Source organism: Suricata suricatta, chromosome 4 (assembly GCF_006229205.1).
Source record: "Suricata suricatta isolate VVHF042 chromosome 4, meerkat_22Aug2017_6uvM2_HiC, whole genome shotgun sequence".
Taxonomy (NCBI): domain Eukaryota; kingdom Metazoa; phylum Chordata; class Mammalia; order Carnivora; family Herpestidae; genus Suricata; species Suricata suricatta.
This window is the reverse complement of record NC_043703.1, coordinates 73,440,009-73,459,910: the sequence shown is the minus strand read 5'-3', so window position 1 is coordinate 73,459,910 and position 19,902 is coordinate 73,440,009. Positions and strand designations below refer to the sequence as shown.

The following is a 19,902-nucleotide window of genomic DNA, read 5'->3' as shown; positions in this document are numbered from 1 at the left end:
GGAGAAGTGGGCCAGGACCCCAAGGCAGCATGTGCCCCCCAACCAGTGATACTTGACATCCCAGTGCTGGGGAGGGACTGGAGGACCGTGGCCATGTGCATTTGTTGCATGGCTTTTACATTTTGGGTAAAAATTTTTGTTTTTCAAATGTGGGATGAATGCCTAACCTAAATTCACCCTATCGATTAGATCTCCTGGCAGCTCAGATCAACTGTCAGGACTTTTCTCCAGGTAAGCGTAAACTGCTGTACTTATGCCCCTAGGGTGGTCTCGGTTGTCTTGTCTGAGACCCATGGCCAGCTTGTGATGGACTCCTGCTCCTTAACCCCTCCTGGACTTTCTTCCAGGGCACAGAAAACTCAGGGCACGTGTTAGGTATCTAGCTGCTTCATACCTATTTCCTCACTAACCCGTAAGCTCCTTGAAGAGAGCTCTTGCAGTCACGTGCACGGCTGCGTCCTCACATTTGGCGTCTCCCAGCCACTTCCTGAATGTGTGAGTGGTCCGCCAGGCTCATGTCTCCAGTACTTTAAAAAAACATATATATATGAATAGAAGGCCATTGTCACGGGACAAGTGCGGTGATGTGCAGAAGGGACCAGCAGGAGCAGAGAAGAGATGATTCACGGCAGACAGTGAGCGATTGTTCTGGCCAGGGTCAGGAGTTCAGGAAGCAGCCAGTATTCCCCACAGAAGGGGTGGCAGGCATTTTCTCAGCACCTGCTGTATGCTGAGTGATTTGTTTGTTTGCTTTCTTCACCCAGAGGGAGTGGTAAGGAAACTACCCCAACGGTTTCTTTTTCCATTCTTCAGCCAGCATTGATTGAGGGGTTACATGATCCACAAAGGACCAGTGATGGCTACCGGATGTTTGCTTGGAGCTCTGAGGACGTGGACGGGGGCTCAGGAGTCGGAGGGACTTCTGGGGGCAATGTCCCTGGAGAGCAGTGCAGGGTGGTCCAGGGCCAGAGAGGCTCCCTAATCCCCACCCCCGTACCCCCAGCCCCACTGTCCCTCTAGATGTTTTGAACTCAAGAGCAACCTGTCTATACACAAAGTCCAAATGACATGTCTTCTGCCCCCCAGTCACAGGCCCCTGCCCCTGCCTGGGTCCTCCTGTACCCCTTTCCCAGTGTCGGGCCTCTCTTAGCAGGCCAGACATTTCCTACTATCCCCATCTCCTCTCTTGCCCTCTGACCATTCACCAGACACCACGTCTCCTCCTTCTGAGATGCGTTTCCAGGTTTTGTCTCTGTAACCCCAGTCAGAGGTTCGACTCTCATCATTGGAAGGCTCCTGGCTGGTCTCTTCCCTCTCCCAGTCCATCATCTCTACCCTTGGTGGGTGAGCTTCCACACACGAACACGTGAGTGTGGTGTTTTTATGTGTGGGAGCCGTTGCTTTGCCTCTGGACATGCCAGCGCTTCCTCCAGTCCTCCCAGTCTCCCCGCTGCCAGCACCTTCCCAGCTGTCCCTGTGGTTCCCCGGCCTTGCGGGCCTGTGTCAGTCCCCGCGGCCTGCCGTTGTCTTTGGCTGTTGTGTGGCCATTGTCCATGTTTCTCCTTCGTTACTCTGGGCCTCTCCACCCCGACAAGCCTGAGCACACAATAGGTTCTTGATGGCTAATGAGTAATGAAAGGAGTTTTTTTGGGGGGGCTCTATTTCAATGTAAACTTCTGTCTCCATGACCTTGAATCCTTGTCAGTCTGATAGAGGAGAATGGTGTAGGGTGTTCCAGCCTGCCTCATCCCCACCCTACTTTGTTATGGATTTCACACAACTGAGGAAGCCTTGCCCAGTGTCCCTCCTGGTCAGTCATCAGTGTGCGGGTCCCAGTGGAAATGGGACTTATTCTACACTTCGCTTATTTATTTGGTTTTATTTTAAAAATCTGTACGTGCCCCTGATTTTACCAACTGGCGACTCTCCTCTAGAAAGTAGTCTCACTTTTAAATGGCCCAGTGGTGTTCCACACAAACAGAAAATGTCTCCCACAGCAGAGGATCTGTATGCAGCCGTTCTTCCCTCTCACATAACTCCCTCCGTCCCCCCAACTCCTGCCGATGCCAGGAAGGTTGAAGGGGCCCCACGGGCAGGTGCTTCCGGGAGCCTGCCAGAGGAGGCTCAGCGCAGCCTGGGAGCTGTGGGTGGGGGCCAGGCTCAGCAGTATGTGTCATCTTTTTGCTTCAGTCGGTCCTGGTGGTGAAACGGATCATGGTGTCTTCTTCCCTATTCCCTGCTACTACCTCACACAGACTAGAGCTGCTGCACGTGGGTTTGCGTTTTTTTTTTAAAGATCTGCCTTCACTTTCTCTTTCAGGATTTTAAATTTTTTGTTTATTTTATTCTATTTATTTTTTTTGCTGTCATGGGCTGTTTGTACGAGTTAAACACAACCCACTTGCATTGTCCTTCCTCTAAGATCTCAGAAGACGTGAGGAGTCCTAAGCGTACTGGTTGTCCTACTGTACTCAAGTTAAAACTGGGAGACCTGAAGGAAATTAACTAATTAAGATTATCACGTTCGTTTTCTTACATGGCGTCTGCAAAGTGAGCGTATGTTCTTAAGGAATCGGTTTTATTGGAAAGCACAGACATCGTTCCGAACTGGAAATGACTTTGCACTACTTACGCTCTCCTTTCTAGGATGACACACCAGATACCAGCGTTTGTCACCGTGAGCCAAACACACGTTTGGTTTTCAGTTGGTCCTTACCTTTCTGTGTCAGATGGCACTATATCTTCCTGGCTAAAAAGTTTTTGTGACATAATCACATAGTTCATTTAAAACACCTCACACATTTAAATTGTCTAGAGATGATTTTCTGCAGTAATTTCTTGTTAGATTTATAAACGTGATCACCATTTCATCTCCGGTCTGGCACTTTAGAATACCTCCCAAGAGTTGAGCAGATTTTAGGGATACAGCAGTAGCTTTTGATACGTCAAAGGTTAAAAGTATAAATCCTCAAAGGTCAGAAAATTAATTAGGTTAAATTGTTTATGTTCTTAGTAAAATTATTCCTAGTTAGTATAATATTAACCGCAACAGTGACTCATTGTGTCTCTGAAGTGTACAGTGACTCCCAGAGACTTGGAGAAATGTGTGACAAGCAATTGTTCCATGGAATTCTAGATGGTCATTTTATACCCAGCTGAGTGATCACTGACAAATGCTGATTTTGCATTCTTCTTGCAGGAGGGCCACACTTTGCAAATGTTTTCTTAGAGGAAAAAGGTTCTTTAAGAATTATTCCACATTTTAAAAAAACTGCAAAAAAAAAAAAAAGATTCACGGTTGTGATTCAAATAGCAATGCTTTTTAGAGCGTAGAAGTTATTTTCCAGATCTTATGATAGCTATCCATTCAAGAATATATTTGTTTAGCATGTATGACAATTCCTAGTACTAAAACCAAAATACAGTTTTTTTGAATAAAGTAAGCCTGTTAGGCTTGCTATTTGGTATCCTTTGTGATCATGAAGTGCATGTTTTCAGGGAATTTTTTAACCTGAATGACTTGAACTCAGTCACAACTGTTAGTCAGATGGTCTTTCAATAAATAGCAGTGATGGCAGTTTTCAGACTTTTCCTAGGCCCTGAGGCTAAAACTAAGTGGACCATAAATGGTAAATGCCCCGCCCCTTTGTAACTGATACTTGCTCATTTAGCTGCTGCCTGCTTTCTTCCATATCCCCACCTCCTGGACCTCCCTTCTCACACTGCCTGGGAGGCCTTTCAACGAACACAGCATCTTCTAGAGGTGTGAGGGCTCGCCCGTGTACACCGGGGTTATCACCCTGCATGAGAATGGCCCCTGTGTACTTCCGGAATCGTCTCACTTGCTTACTTGTGTGCCTTAAAATCCCCCCTAAACAGAATTCATTTAATTCATTAAGCATTAGAAAATAGTCAACACCATTAGTCATGCGGGAAATGCAAATGAAAACCACTACATCGGACACTGCACACCCGTGAGAAGGGCACTGATGGTGCCTGTGCGGACAGGGGTGGGGGGCGTCCAGGGCCTGCACACAGGTCTGGGAAGAGTGCGAGCTGTGGCAGCTGTGTGTTTTTACATCAGAAAGTGCCTCCCAGTCTCTGTAAAGTTAGAGGAACCCTTGCCCTGTATGTCTGTGTAGGTGGAGTGACAGAGTTGTTCCAACCTTAGGTATCTGCCCAGCAGAAATAGGGGCATGTGTCTGTACCAAGACTTGCATACAAGTATTTATAGTGTAATTATTCATGAGCTCCTAAAACTGGAAACAGCCCGGATGTGTAATATTGGGTGAGGGAGTTAAACACTTTGTAGTATGTTCATACAGTGGAAAACGACTCAGAAACAAAAAGGAATTGATACGTGCAGAAACACCAGACACACCTCTTCGGCTAAATGACTAGGCTGGACAGAAAAGACTGTACACTCTGATTCTATTTATAGGGCATTCGCAAAAAGGCAAAACTATAGTGACAGAGGGGATTGGTGATTGCCAGGGCCTGGGTTGGGGGGATCGTGGTGGATAGGATTGCCCAGAGGATGGCAGGAAGGAAGGTTTTGGGGTGGCGGAAATGTCCTGTGTCTTGGTTATGGAGGAAGCCACATGACTCCTTACCTTTGCCAAAACTCATTGAATTGTATGCTTAAGATGGCTCAACTTTATGTTAATTATAGCTCAATGAAGCTGATTAACCAAAACTTACAGAGAGGCTTATATTACCATGAATTCAATAAATTGGGTTGGTTTACTGTGAGAAGATTCAATTTTTTAAAAATCAGAAATAGAACATTTTGTGGGAGGTGGATATGGCCAGTATAGAGAAATGCCTGACAGGGGTAACAATAAAAGGTGACCTGAAGGTACCAGACAGGTACCTGGGTACTTGGAGGCAAGAGGACAGATTATTTCTTAAGAATATTTGCTCAGTGCCTGTGAGGTAGCATCCTCTCTTCCTTGAAATTATCAGTATTCTAGGAAATCCTTGGAACATTACACATTTAACAGAGATTCCTCTTACTTTTTAATGAACCTCAAGTTTAGAGCTCTTCATAGATTGGAACGAAGCAACATCCAGAGCAAAAGGGTATCAGTTCTCCTCACACCAACTGCTGCCAGTTGGGGCCATGAGTAACTATCTGGTTTCCAGCCTTGCCTTTCTTTATTTGCCTCTCATGGGTTTGCTGGGTTTGTGCTTTGTCTCAAGTTTTACAAACTTTCATGTCCATTAAGATTTATAAATGGAAAAGTATTGCGGGTGTCAGTGCTGTCAGGAGACAAGCATGACTCTGTTGGAGGTGAAAATGAGAGTTAAAAAGGGAGTGGCAAGAGTAAGGAGGATGCTGCTGTGGCTGGTCCGAGAGGCAACGGCTGGAAGAGTAGAATGCAGTGGCAAGGGCAGGCACTCCTCTCAGTGGCAAGGGACAAGAAACATAGACGGCTGGAATGGAAAAACAACAAAACCCCTTTGAACCCAGGGTCTAGAGGTTGAGCGTTACCGTTAGATACTCATTAGCCCAAGGTTAATTCAGGAGAAGGGAGTTGTTCTCGAAGGTGTAGTATGACTTGGCTGGATGGTTGCTCATGAAACCTGAACCGTGCTGGCTTTCAGCATCGTCAGCGCTGAGCCCGCCGGAATTTGCAGAACATCAAAGTGGATCTGAGGCAGCTGCTGCCACCTCAGCGTCGAAGAAATTCCTCATGACACTTGCCAAGCTCACAGAGGGAGAGGGGTACCTGCCACGACAGATTTCAGTGTGGCTGGAATGGTTTCATTTCGAGGAAAGATTCCTGCTATCTGCAGATCGGTAGAAATGCGTCCAGATTCTAGAAATCCTCCTCTTTGCCGGTTTATTAAACCCAGAGTGATTAACAGAGGAGCCACCTTTCAGATCCCATCTGCGCTTAAGTTGAGCAGATTGAACTTCAGCTGCTCTTCAGATAAGCCTCTGATCTGGGAGCAGACAACCATTTCCCGAGATCAAGGGTGGCACTGTCTATGGTGTTTATATGATTTTATTAAAAAAACAAACTGGAGATAGGAAGGCAAGCACAGAGCTTACTGGTAAGAAATGCAGAGTTCCCAGCACAGTGCAGCCGATCGGAACAGCCTGTGTCTGCGCTCGCTCACTTTGGGCTATAAACCGTGTGTGTGTTTAATTGTAAAGGAAAATAAAATTGTAGAACATGTATGAAACACTGGAAATAGATTGTTTAATATTCATGCCTAAAAGGCCAATTCTCATGAAGGATTTTTGGAATGTTCTGTATCTTTCTGGGAATGAAACTCCCAGTCCCAACTCTCTATGCCCCTCGTAACAGCTAAGTCCATTGTAACTTGCAGTAATTGGTTTTTTATTAAAATAAGAGACTGCAGTATAAATTTTAGCGACTAGGCTAAATAGGCATTAACAGGCCCTGGGATCCAACCACAATTTGTAACATCGTTCCTTTGGGAAAATAGATTCTAAGTGCCCAATAACCGACTTACAAATAGACTTTTGAATCATAGTCCATTTGAGAATAAGGAACTGTTTGTGATGGGAACACCTTCGATTGGCTTGCTTGAGAACGGCCCAGAAGGGACCTATATTCTGCCACATGTGTTCAGCCAGCCCCGCCGGTCTGGGTTTGATCAAAGATTGTTGCTGAGTGGGCACTGGAAGCCAAGGAATTAAAACCAAAGTGGAGGCTGGAGACGAGTCAAGGGTGGAGTTAGGAGGATGGATCTGGAGAGGTTTCAGTGAGAGGGAAAGGTTTTCAATCTCAAGGCAAAGGTGTGATTCTGTGTAGATGAAGTGAGAGAACAGGACAGTTTGGGTAGGAATAGAGGTTAGGAGTAGAGAACGTGGCAGGCAAAAGGAATAAGAAGGATCAGCCAGAAAACAGACTCTTAATCATAGGTTACTGGAGGGGAGGAGGATGGGTGGGGGGGGTGGGTAAATTGGTGATGGGTATTAAGAGCACTTGTGATGAGCATTGGGCCTTGGATCTAAGTGATGAACCATTGGGTTCTACACCTGAAACTAATATTACACTGTATGTTAGCTAACTGGAATTTTAATAAACACTTGAAAAAAAGGGGAAAGGAAAATGTACCAGGAGGGCTGAATGGCCCATGTGGTAACAGCCAGGTTTGGTGCTGTCTCTGCAACTGGAAAACATGGCTGCCATGTAGCTACAGTTTGCAGTTCAACTTACCTCGGGGACATCACTCCCTTTCATGGGCATCTCCTGCTCCAAGAGGCCTTGTCCCGCCTTCCTGCCCCCTCCTTGTATTAGCAGCCTTGCCTTCCGTGTTCAGTACTAAGCATGTATCTGTCCTGCGGCTTCTATGTTAGGAGGTTATTGCAGACAGTACACGCGATGGAGGTTGTGTGCCCAGTCTGTGTGCCCTCTTGTTGCCTTGGTCGCAAGCCACGTCTTCTCCTATCCAAAGCCGTTCATGCCAAGAGCAGTGCTGCATCACCAGAGGGCTCAAGGAGTTGTCTTTTATCTTAGCTTGGTCCTACTTAAACAACAGAAATTTATTCGTCCCGGTTCTGAAGGCTGGGAAGTCTAAGATCAAGGTGCTGGCCGATCCGTTGTCTGACAAGAGCTCTCCTCCTGGTTTGTGGACTGGCTGCCTTCAAGCTGTGTCTTCTGTGGCTGGAGGGTAGGGAGTGGGGTGGAACAGGGGGAGGGAAGGGGAGAGAAGGAAGAAGCTAGTCCCTTCCAGTGAGGGACACTGATCTCATTATGAGTGCTTCCCCCCTGTGACCTAATTACCTCCCCAAGGCCCCGCCTCCAGGTAACCATCACACTGGGGATTCGAGTCTCACCGTATGAATTTGGGAGGGGGGATACAGACATTCAGTCCATAGCACTTTTCGTGGCTCAACTTGAAAACATTTCAATTCAGTATCATACTTGTTTCCCAGGCCACGGTGGGCTGTGGCCTATGAGGCTCTCAGGAAGAGGGGCCATGTGTGCAACTCTTGGGTCCCCGCCTGCCATCGTTCAAACTGCAGCTCCCTTTTGGGTCCTTCCCTATAACTCCGTGCCTGGCTGTGGGGGCAAGCGGAAGACTGTGTCTCAGGGGCATGGCTTCCTCTTTAACCATATTTCTGCCATTCACAGTCCCAGCGCTTGGCACCCTCCCTGCTCATGCCCCAGAGCCTCACACACCCACAGGCGGTCAGCTGCCAACGTGTAGGCTGAGGAAGAAGGGTCCAATCTGTCTTCATGCGCAGGAGAGAAATAACCCCAAGTGGAGAAAGTGCCCTCCATCATCTTACTCCAGCTGCGTCTCTTCATTCGTACCATGTCCCCTTAAACAGGAAGCCACATGCAGGGGACTCCTCATCTCGAGGATTTGTATTCTTCAACCTTTTCCTCCATAAGTCCATGGGGAGGGGGTGGCAATGAGCGTAAGGCACCCTGGGCTAGACTCTGCCTCCACGACAGTATTGGCACATTGTCCGGCTAGTTCCCTGGAGGTGTTTCTGCCCCCACCCGTGCATCGACCCCTGGCCAGCCCCCTCTCCAGGATTGCCCAGACTTGTCTGAGTTTCCTAGTGAACACACCCAGGGAATTCCAGGATTTCCCTGAGTGGGTGGTGTTTTCTTCTTTCCACCCAGAGTCTCAAGGGCAGGCTGTTTGCACAGATCAGGTAAACGTAGATGTTTTTACACAACTAATTAAAAGTTTAAAAAAATACAAAGTTTCCTTAATTTTTACAAAAAGTCAACTTTTATTCTTAGGATGCTGTTCATCAGTTATGCTTCTGTTACTACACTGACAAGGAAGCCATTGTCGGGGATGGCATTTACTCACTGCCCGAGGTGGCACAACTCTGTGGTTTCCTAGATGTAGGGCAGGAACCAGAGGAAGAATGGGCTTCAGTGAGCGCTTCTTATCTGCCAAGCCTAGTGTTAAGCACATTGCACTGATTAGTTCATTTATTTATAACAAAAGTGCTGTGAGCTAAGTATTCTTAGCTCTGTTTTACACTGGAGAGTTGTTTAAAGAGGTTGAGTAACCTGCCTAAGGTCACAGAGTAATAAGTGGAGGGCTGGGACCAGCCCTGAGGCCATCTGACTACAGAACGGGGCTCTAAGGCCCCAAGTTTGCCTCAAACACATCTTTCTGATAAGTGTTGTCGGAAATCTCTTGTTGAGAATGAAAACTGAGCAGTAAGGCAGTAGCACCTGTTTCTCACTTTGGGATGGTAGTCAATCCTCAGTTTAACCAGTGGTAGGAAGGTTCCTGTCCATTTATTTGATGTATTTCTTTTAGATGGTAATTTATCCTATCACGTGGATAAATTATATGTAAATGTAGCTTAATAGCCAAAGGACAGTCATCCAGACAATAATTTCAGCAGACTTTTGTGTTCCCCTGATTAATTTAAACCATATTTTTTACAAGCCAGAAATTTTATTCTTATATTTGAACCAGATATCCTATTGGTAGTCATAAATTCACCGGGAAGTCAGACATACTTTTTTTAATCCAAAGAATGATTGTATGCTTTAATTCCATCTGATAAGGGACATCACAGCAAGGCACTTATTTAGGCTGGTCCTGTCTTAAAACATGCTATTTTAAAATGTTTCATTTGATTAGATATTTTCTGGAACATGAAAAAATGATCAGTTTGTTTCTTCTTCCAATGACCCATGGGGAGAAATGGTTTAATCTGAAGATCTCAACAGAGAATAGAAATTAATCTTTTGTGTTAATTTTATATCACCTGATACCTTTTGGAGGCTTTAAAGATTATCTTGTGCAAACTGAGAAATATTTGCCATTTAAGTTTTAGCACCTTTATCTTTTGGGGCGAAAAACACCACGATGTTTACATGAAGTTTCCTTTGCTAGAGGCACCAAGAAAAATACCTATGTAGTATAAAGGACTGGGGAGAAAAACAGTCCTCACGACCTTAACAATTGAAATTCCAGTGGAGAAGAAGTTGGATGCTCTAGTTCATCTAGTTCTAGCTCTAGACTGTAACTAGGGTAGATTATTGTAAATATCAAATGTAAATATCACTAAAGGGGATATGTTCATCTATAAAACAGACCTAGCAGGAAGTTCAATGGATTTTAGTGTGTGTGTGTACACACACACACACACACATCCCAAATTGCACTCAGTATGTATCACATTAGAGACACACACACACCCCCAAATCAAACTCTCTATGTATTACATTAGAATGGGTATGTTCTCACTTCAAGGAACTTTTGATTCTTAAGCTCTGTTTTTGATATATTAAACACCTACAATTTGAAATATTAAACACATGACCACCCCCGCCCTCATTCCAGGCAACTCGGGCAGCCATTACGCAGCACTGCACCGACCTCGGGCATCTGTTGGGCAAGGAGAACGACGTTGCCCTCATCATTGATGGCCACACCCTCAAGTACGCACTCTCCTTTGAAGTCCGGAGAAGCTTCCTGGATTTGGCGCTTTCGTGTAAGGCGGTCATATGCTGCAGGTAGGCAGACGGGAGCTGTGCGTGGTTCACGTTTCAACGTGGCTGTAACCTGTGCTTTTATTAAAACAACCAATGCATGGAAATTGTAGGGGTAAAGTTTCATTTCAAAAAACAAACAAAATAGTGGTGCCTGGGTGGCTCAGTCACTTAAGTGTCCAACTCTTGATTTCCACCTAGGTCATGACCTCACAGTTTGTGAGTTTGAGCCTGAGTTGGGCTCTGTGTGGCTGGTGTGGAGCCTGCTTGAGATACTTATATTCTCTCTCTCTCAAAATAAATAAATAAATACTTCATTAAAAAAAAGGCAAAATAAAAATACTAATTTAAATGTCTATTCACAGATTTCAGGGACGGTAATTAGTGGTTTTTACAGTTTTGTTTATTGTCTTCTGAGAGGATAAAAGAGGAGCCGGGGCTTCCAGTCTTACTCGCCCTGGAGATTCACTGGAATAAGTCTGCCCTGAGCGGGTGTGGGAAGGGAGAAGGGCCCTTGGTTCTGGTTCCTTGGTTCTTGATGTCGGAGCTCGATTTCCAAGACCTGGGGATTTTGATGCCTCTCTTCTGAGACACAGTAGGTATTTCTCTTCAGTCAGTCAGGCGCTTTGGTTGGGTCCACGCTATACCAACTTTTGTGTTAGGATCTAACCAGATGACTTTGTTGTCGTTGTCATCGTCGGTTTTTACCTTAATTCCAGTTCGTTAACCTAAAGTGCTGTACGAGTATTCAGGTCAAGATGTGGTTGTTGTTTCATGATATCCGGGAAGGTTTTTGGGGATGGGCTTTGCTACATTCCATTGGCTACCGGCTATGTGAGATCCACTTCTGATAGAGATTGGAGGGTCAGGATTATAAAGAAAATACTAGAAAGATGAGCGGCACCACCTTGATTGTGCGGCCCACAACTTGAGTACTAAGAGGAGAGCTTTCCATCTCTGAAAATACTGTACTCGGGCAGCACCTGGTACATAGTTCAGTGCACCACCCATATCGTTGGATTAATAATCTCATAGGTGCTTGCTCTTATAATTTATGGTTGCACATTTTTTATACATTGTTTCCTTGGGTGTTTGCTCAGAAATCAATGATCAGGGTGCTTTTAAATTCCTCACTATGTTGATCCTCCAAAAATGCCTCTCGTGGGTTGGAGCATTGTCCGTTTAGAACAATGGCTGTCACAGTGACCATGGTCTTGCTGTGTTCACCTTACTGAACGACCCTGGTGCCACCATCTGCCCAGACCTCTCATTACATGGCCTGCCTGGGACGGCTAGCAGCTCTGGGGGGAAGCAACAGGCAAGTCTCTCCAACCCTGTCTGTCCAGCCTTGTTCCCCACTTCTAGTGATTCTTCTATGAGACCCAAAAATTTGTTGCCATTTTCCTGTGAATACACGTACTCAGAACGCTGAACTGTCTTCAGATGATGATAGTTCTCTATCATTTTATCCTTCTCTCTTGAACCCTTTTTGTAATTTGGAGCAGGCCATCAAAGGCCAAGGAGAGCTGGGTGGCGGCTGGTGGAGCCTCGGTGGTCGAAAGGGATGTAGCCCTTGTGCTGCGGTTGTAGGATGTCTGGGACCCCAGAGTGAGGAACAAATTCACATGTGTTCACAACAGCAAATGTGAACTGTGTGTTACCGCTAAGCCTCCGGACTTAGCTTGGCACAGGGAGAGGGATCTGGAATAGTGAGGAGCGACCGAGCATCTGGACATGAAAGGCTAGGCTTCCTAGTTTTATGTGGTTTCCCTTTCTCTCTCTCTCTTTAAACAATTTTATTGTGATACAATTCACATATCATACAATTCACCTTTGAAGTATATAGTTGAGGGTCTTTTGGTATATTCACGACGTTTTGTAACCATCATCACAACCAATGTCAGACTGTTTTTAGTCGCCCCCCCAAAGAAACCCTCTTTTCTCTTTGTGGTCAGGCCCCAGCCTCCACCAGTACTAAACAACTGCGAATCTGCTTGCTCGTCTATACAGATTTGCCCACTTGGGACATTTTGTAAGAATACGATTATATGAGATGTGGTCTTTTTCTGATTTCTTGCACTTAACCTAATGTTTTCAAGGTTCGTCCTCGTTGAATATGTCAGTGCATCATCCTTTTTCATAGCTGAATAATATTCCATTGTGTGGATATCCCACTGTTAGTCATCCATGTTGATTAACATTTGGATTTTTTATACCTTTTGATGATTACGAGTAATGGTGCAGTGGGGATTCACGTGTAAGTGTTGCGTGGACATCTGTTGTCATTTCCCCTGAGTGTGTACCACGGGGCAGAAGTGCTGGGTCAGCTGGTAGGTCTGTGTCCACTCTCTCAGAGAATCATCAGGCTTGTTTCCAAAGTGGCTACACCCTTTTATATTTTCAACAGCTTGTGAGTGTGCCAGCTCGTCCATATCCATCCACTCGCTATTATGTGTCTTTTGCATTGTTTAGCCTGGAGGATGTAAAGTGGTCTCTCATAGTGTCAATTTGCATCTCCCTGAGGGTTAATAATGGTGGGCAACCTTACATGTGGGTATTGGCCATTGGTATACATTCTTAGGAGAAATGTCTGTTCAAGTCCTTTTTTAAATTGGATTATTTGTCTTTTTATTATTGAGTTGTAAGAGTTCTTTATGTACCCTGTATACAACTATCGTGTCAGAAATAGGATTTGAAGGTATTTTCTCCTGCTCTGCTGGCTGTGTTTTCATTTTCTTGAAGGTATTGTTGGCAGCATGAAAGATTGCAATTTTGATGCAAGATTTCAATTTTGATGAAGTCCGGTTTATCTGTTTACTCTTTCACCTGTGGTTTGGTGTCCTGCTTTGTTTGTTTGTTTGTTTATGAGAGAGCACACGTGTAGGTGTGAGCAGAAGGGGGAGGGGCAGAGGACCTGGGAGAGAGAGAACCCTGCTGGCTTCACACCCAGGGGGCGCCTGATGCAGGGATGCAGGCTTGATCTTATGCTGTGAGATCATGACCTGAGCTGAAATCGGGAGTTACAGGCTTAACTCACTGAGCCACCCAGGTGCCTCTATCCTGTCTATTTTTTTAGAAATGTTTTTAATGTTTTGTTGGTTTTGAGAGAGCATTGCAGGGGTGGGGGTACAGCAAGGGGAACAGGATCTGAAGTGGGCTTTGTGCCGACAGCAGCGAACTTGATGTGGGGCTTGAACTCATGGAACCGCAAGACCATGACCCGAGCCGGTGTCTGATACCCAACCAACTGAGCCACCCGGGTACCCCCTCCATCCTTTTTTAAGCAGCTGATACCTGATATTGTGCTTTCTTCCTGGGTTCCATTTGGGCAGCGTAGCTCAGGGACATGCAAACGGCAAGAAGCGGAGAAGGAGTAGTGGTGCAATGCTCTTTTCTTGTAATTTCCTCTCTGCGTCTGTGTGGCCAAGTTGCTGAGCGAGCTACCTGATTTCTGTGGGGTCCTCAGCCCTAGAGGCTGTTACCATCCCACCTGGAGCCAGAAGTCATGGTGAGGAAGTCCCTCTCCCTCGCCAGCTGCGAGTCGGTCCCAGGACATCACCCTGACTTGCTGGTGAGCAGAAACAAGCAACAAGCAACAACATGGAACAGTGGTAAACCAAATCAAAGCAAACGTGCTCTAACTTCACGGTTTCTCGAAGGGAAGTCAAAACGCGTCCGTTTGGATTCTCAGGGGAGAGCAGGAATGCCTTCAAGGCTTTATAGGAACACGTTCTCTGCTTGCCAGGTGCTTGATACTAAAGAAAAACATCTTTCCCCCCTTCTTTCTTTGGCTGCTTTCAGGGGGCTCGGTGTGCCACATAAAGCTGTACACTCAAAGCTTCACAGGAAGGAGTTCAAACCTGGTATTGGCACAGAAAGAGGAAATTTCAAATTAAATACCGTTACTGTCTGCAAAACAGAAGCACTAATTGAAAAAAGGAATCTAGGATAGTGCAGTACTTTACCGCTCTAGGATACATTTCTTGGCTGGTTTCCCCTCAAGATTTAAAGAAAAACCATCAACATATCCTTAAAAAAAAAAACCAGCACTCATGTACTTCATATGTTGCTTACTACTCACTGAGAAGTTAAACCTAAATTAAATTTAATGTGTCTTCAAACATAAGGCTGACCACTTTTCATCTTTAAAATGCAGTCATTATAAAAGTTACCCTCTTCTCCAATGCTAGAAGAAAATAGTTTCTTTTGGAAAATAACCTCAGTGAAATCGTGAAGTCCCGTGTCCTGTCAGCACTGATTCCGAGACTGGTGAATGTTTCCAAAAAACTGATAATACCCTCAAGCCACAATATGTTAGGCAGAAAATCGAGGAAATAATGTAAGAAGTTGTTAACTATTTTGTTGACTTTAGACTCACAATTTCGCTAATTATACCTTATTATACCCAAATATTTTCCATGTAGTTAAAATCCTGGCAAGGTCGTAAGATGGTCCGCAAAACAGGGACGGGTCAAAAATCGACTGAGGTTTACTGTTGCATCTGCCAGGGACACGGCCACATCGTTTGTAGAGGTAAAAATCGGTTGGTCTAGTAATGTTTTTGTTGGAACCTGGATATTGCGTAGTATGTTCAGGAGAATAATGACAGAGGACATGGTCTTTGCCTTTTGAGAGCACGTGGTGACTATGAGTGGGTGACAGTACTCCCCTGTCTTCTGCTCTACATTGTATGTAGGACTCTGCTCCTTGCAAGCAGGGCCTCAGTGAAGCTCGTGGGTCCCTGACTCCAGTGACCTGTCTTGCCAGACGCAACGACTCTCAGTTTCTTTCTTGATCCCTCCTCAGCGGCTGACGTCACTGGCTCGCCCTGCAGGAGTCTCCTCTGTCTCTGTGACTCCTCTTTTCCTTCCCACCAATGTGTCCTCCTTACGAGGTCTTTTCAGTAGCCTTTGAAGTATTGCGTTTGCACGGTTTTGCCTGGGCCTTACCATAGCCCCACCCTCCGTTATTTTCAGGGCTCCGTTCATCCTCTACATTCATGATTTGCAATACCAGGTTTACCGTGAATCATCTAGGGAAATGAAACAATTTTTGTTGTCAAAAATTTAAATACAGGATTTTCCTCTGACCCAGCAATTCCACCACTAGGCATATAACTTAAAGAATTAAGAACAGGTAATCTAACAGGTACTTATATGGTTATGTTAATAGCAGCACTATTCACAATAACCAACAAGTAGAAACAAGCCAGATGTCCGCCGATGGGTGAAAGGATGTACAAAGGGTGGTGTATCCATACAGTGGACTATAACTTGGACATAAAAAGTGGGGAAAGCACCCGATGCACGTGCTAGAATATGGATGCATCTGAAACGCTTACCTAGTGAAGGAAGCTGTCACAAGAGATCACATGTTATATGATCCCATTCATAGGAAATATTCAGAGTAGGTACATTCATACAGACAGAAGGCAGGCAGTGGTTTCCAGGGGGCTACAGTAGAAGGAACAGAAAGTGATTGCTTAAGGGGAACAGTTTCTTTCTGGGTCGTGAAAATGTTTTGGAATTAGATGGTTGCACAAAATTGTGAGTACACTAAATGCCACTGAACTGTTATACTTTAAAATGGCTAATTTTATGTTGTGCAAACTTTCCCTTTAAAAAAAACCAAACAAATGAAGGGGTGCCTGGCTGGCCGACTTCGGCTCTGGTCATGACCTCATGGTTTCTGAGTTCGAGCCCTGCATCGGGCTTTGTGCTGACAGCCTAGGTCCTAGAGTCTGCTTGAGATTCTGTGTCTCAGTCTCTCTCTGCCCCTCCCCTGCTAGTTCTCTCTCTCTCTCTCTCTCTCTCTCAAAAATAAATAAAACATTAAAAAAAACAAATGAATAAAATAATTCATCTACTTAGAAATGTTTGTTGAATGAACAAAAGTTTGAATGAAAGTGTCCTTCATTTGAATGAAATCTTTGGGGAATGAAAAACACAAAAGACTGCTTTCCAGGCCCTATCCAGAACTCTAGTGGCCATACAAGCCGCCCCCTCGCCCACATCGCTTCTAGTGAGTATTTGGGGGTGAGAGTATATGGCTTCCCCTATCTGTCCGCATGTCTGGCATGAACCCTGTCTTGAGCCACAGGATCTGTAACCCCACCCATGTCTGAGACTTCTTCACACTGACATTCTTCGGATACCAAAACTTCACACTGTGCAGGCTGAATTAGTCACAATCCCCTGGTCTGCGTGTCCCCTCATTTCTCCCGGGCTTCTCCCCTTGTTTTCTAAGTTTACAGTCTCAGGTGAGGGTACCACGCACCTTGCAGCTACCAGAGCCTTTTGGTAACATAACAGGCACTATTCTGTGTTTAAGAAACCTGTAAGAAACCAAACCACATCAGGGCACCTGGTGGCTCAGTTGGTTCAGCATCACACTCTTGATTTTGGCTCAGGTCCTAGTCTCCCAGTTCATGAATTTGCACCCTGCATCGGCTCTGCACTAACAGCATGGACCCTGCTTGGAATTTTCTCTCTCCCACCCTCCCTCCCTCTCTCTCTCTCAAAAAACAAACAAACAAACAAAAAACCTGAAACATAAGTAAATTATTATATGGAATCAAAAATTGCACTCTCTTAATTTGTTGATCCTTGGTAAATATTGTCTTTGTTTTTATAAAGAAAGAAAAGCCTCAGAAAAATTATATGATCTCATTCATGACTTCACCTATAAGTAATGGAGGCACGATCAATTTATCTTAGATATGAACAGTACCAGGGCCTGTGCTCTTAATCACGTAGTCGGCTGTGGCAGCTGATTTATAGTTATGTGTTTATTACTGTCAGTACTCGGGTTTTATATGAAGTTTTTGCTTTGTTTTTTAAAATTTTTTTGTTTATTTTTGAGAGACAGAGAATGACAGTGCAAGCAGGGGAGGGGCAGAGAGAGAGGGAGGCACAGAATCCAAAGCAGACTCCAGGCTCTAAGCTGGTTATCAGCACAGAGCCTGATGCGGGGCTCAAACCCACAACTGTGAGATCATGACCTGAGCCGAAGCCGGACGCTTAACTGACTGAGCCACCCAGGCCCCCTGAAGTTTTTGCTTTTTAACATGGTTTCCTAACTGAAGAATTTGTGTAAATCTATTTAGCATAAAGTCTGGTAGGGTCTGTGTTTCTCCAAGAAGTCATGTAGAAAATGTGTATGTAAACCGCTTTTTATATGTTCAAGAAGGAGTTCTCCGTTCTTTCTTCCCTGTGTCCTTGGAACTACCATCTTTCATGTTTTCTCATTTTTCCTTTTTTTTTTTCCTTGAATCCTCTTTAGTTTGGTCCAAACAGAGATCAATTCTGTAGGCACAGACTTGGGATAGAGCGGGTCTTTGGCCTTTTGAGCACATTCAGAAATTTAAAATGTTAACATGTATCCTCAGGAAAAGAGTCATGAAAGAATCATCAGGGTTGCCCTTGTAGGAAGTTGGTGGTGGCCCCGGCCGAGTCCCCGCAAACACAGGTGATGCTCATTGTCCCCAGTGCTGCCATGTTAGCAGACATGATTTATGGCTGTATGTCTCGGGGCAGGAGATGGAGTGGGGGAGAAGACACCACAGCAGGGGTCATGTGCAAATGAAGGGTTTCAGAAGACATCATTTATTTTCTTGGCTGCATTTTGACTTCTGTCTTTCAGGATAGATTCAAATATAAACATGCATGAACCTACCATCATACCATAGGGATACAGCAAAGAGAAGAGAGCAGATCGGGCACAGCAAATGTTTCTAAAAAACTTGGGTTTATTTTTCCAACTTTAAGAGTGATTTAGATTTCTTGTAGAAAAAAATAGAAATTTCAAATATGCAAGAAGAAAGAGATCAGAATTCACAATCTCACCAACTAGAGTTCATCACTGTTAGCCATTAGATCTTGCTCAGTTACAATACTTCTTATTGGAAGTGGGTTAGATTATTCACAATATGTGAGGTGGAAAAGGTTATAAACCTTAAAAATGGTTATACAAGTTTAGTTTCTATGTCAAATCATAACATAAAACGTTTTTTTAAAGGCTGCTGGTATTCTGTTATATGAAAACACAATGATTAATCTCCTATTGTTGGGTATTTGGGTTAAGAGGTTATTATTTTTTTTTTACTGTTGTAGATATCACTATAATAAGATTTTTATAGCTAAATTTTTGCAAAGACACTTGATGGCTTCCAGAAAATAATAACGGATTCAAGAGTAAGCCACTCAGAAATTGGCAGAAGTGTTTGTGCCCTTCACCTAAGAAAGCGAAGTTATTTGATTTGGAGTGACAGAGACATGGTCAGTAGTTTACTCCCTACTGGGACAAATTCTGTCAGCTTGGTCTCGGGTTTATTTCCCCCACCAAGAACGGGGAGCAGTTGAGAGATTACTTTGTGGCAGGATGCATATGGAATTGAAAAAGAAATCACAGCATTTTTATTCACAGACAGCTTATCATTCCCACAACTGGCTCAATCCGATACTTGTTTTCTGGACCCTCTTAAGCCTGTGACTCACTTCGCCTGCCTCCCAAAACCTGAGTGCTGGTCCTGCGTTCAGACTACTTAGGGTGGAGAAGAGCTGGCCCTTCCCATTTGGGTCTCCGCTCCAGCTTAGCTTTTACATTAACGAGGCATGATGGATAATAAGAAATCTTAGAACATTATGCATTTTGCGTGTGGTATCTTTCAGCCTGTGAACCACACACAAGAATTCTATCCAAACAGAATTCAGACACACTAATTAGAATTGTACCACCAATTGTGTTTTGGTTGGCCTCCACGTTGGTAGGGGGCCAACCATGCACTTGCAAAAATAAAACTTTTCTTTAATTCCTTTCATGATACAATTTCTCAGCATCTCACATGTTTAGTTATAAGTCAGCTTCCTCCTTTGACATTTCATTCCAGAGAACGTTACTAACTTGTCGACGGTGTAAGCCTATCCTTGGGTTGTTTGTATTACAGCTTAGCATGTTTGCCATTTGTTGATTAAATGCAATTAAGGTAGAATTCATTCTTAGACAGGCTTTCGTTTTGTTTTGGTAATTTTTTTTCATTGAGCTCCAAAATGAATGCTATTATTTGAGTGATTGCAGCAATTTCCTTTGGTCCTCACTGGCCATGTTGTCACTCTGCTCAAGGTGAGTGTGCCCAGATGCCATGCTTCCTCAGAAACACATTGGATGAAACCAAGATCCAAAAAGCCCGCAGTGTAAAAAAATGTTTTCCACCCACAGCTTTTGCCATTATTTACTCAGAATGAACATTAGATTGATGTTAGATTCTGTACCACAGAGAAATAGCTTATTTAATCATTGTGTAGACTGGCCTCTGTGGGAACTTTGCAATGTTAGTAGAACAAGGAATCTCTTTCTAAGTAATTTGAGCTTAGAAAACAGAACATTTTATTAACCTTTTTGGAATCAAAGCTAATTTTGATGATGACATGTTTAGAAATGGAGGACT

General features: G+C 44.4%; 1 protein-coding gene across 1 annotated transcript in view; it reads left to right on the top strand.

Annotated features, from left to right (window-relative positions):
• The window catches only part of ATP8A2 (ATPase phospholipid transporting 8A2), a 504,492-nt gene that overhangs the window by 212,732 nt on the left and 271,858 nt on the right, over nucleotides 1-19,902 (top strand). The window contains exon 26 of the mRNA XM_029938484.1: nucleotides 10,309-10,481. Coding sequence (XP_029794344.1) covers nucleotides 10,309-10,481 — 173 coding nt within the window. The remainder of the gene's footprint in view (nucleotides 1-10,308; nucleotides 10,482-19,902) is intronic.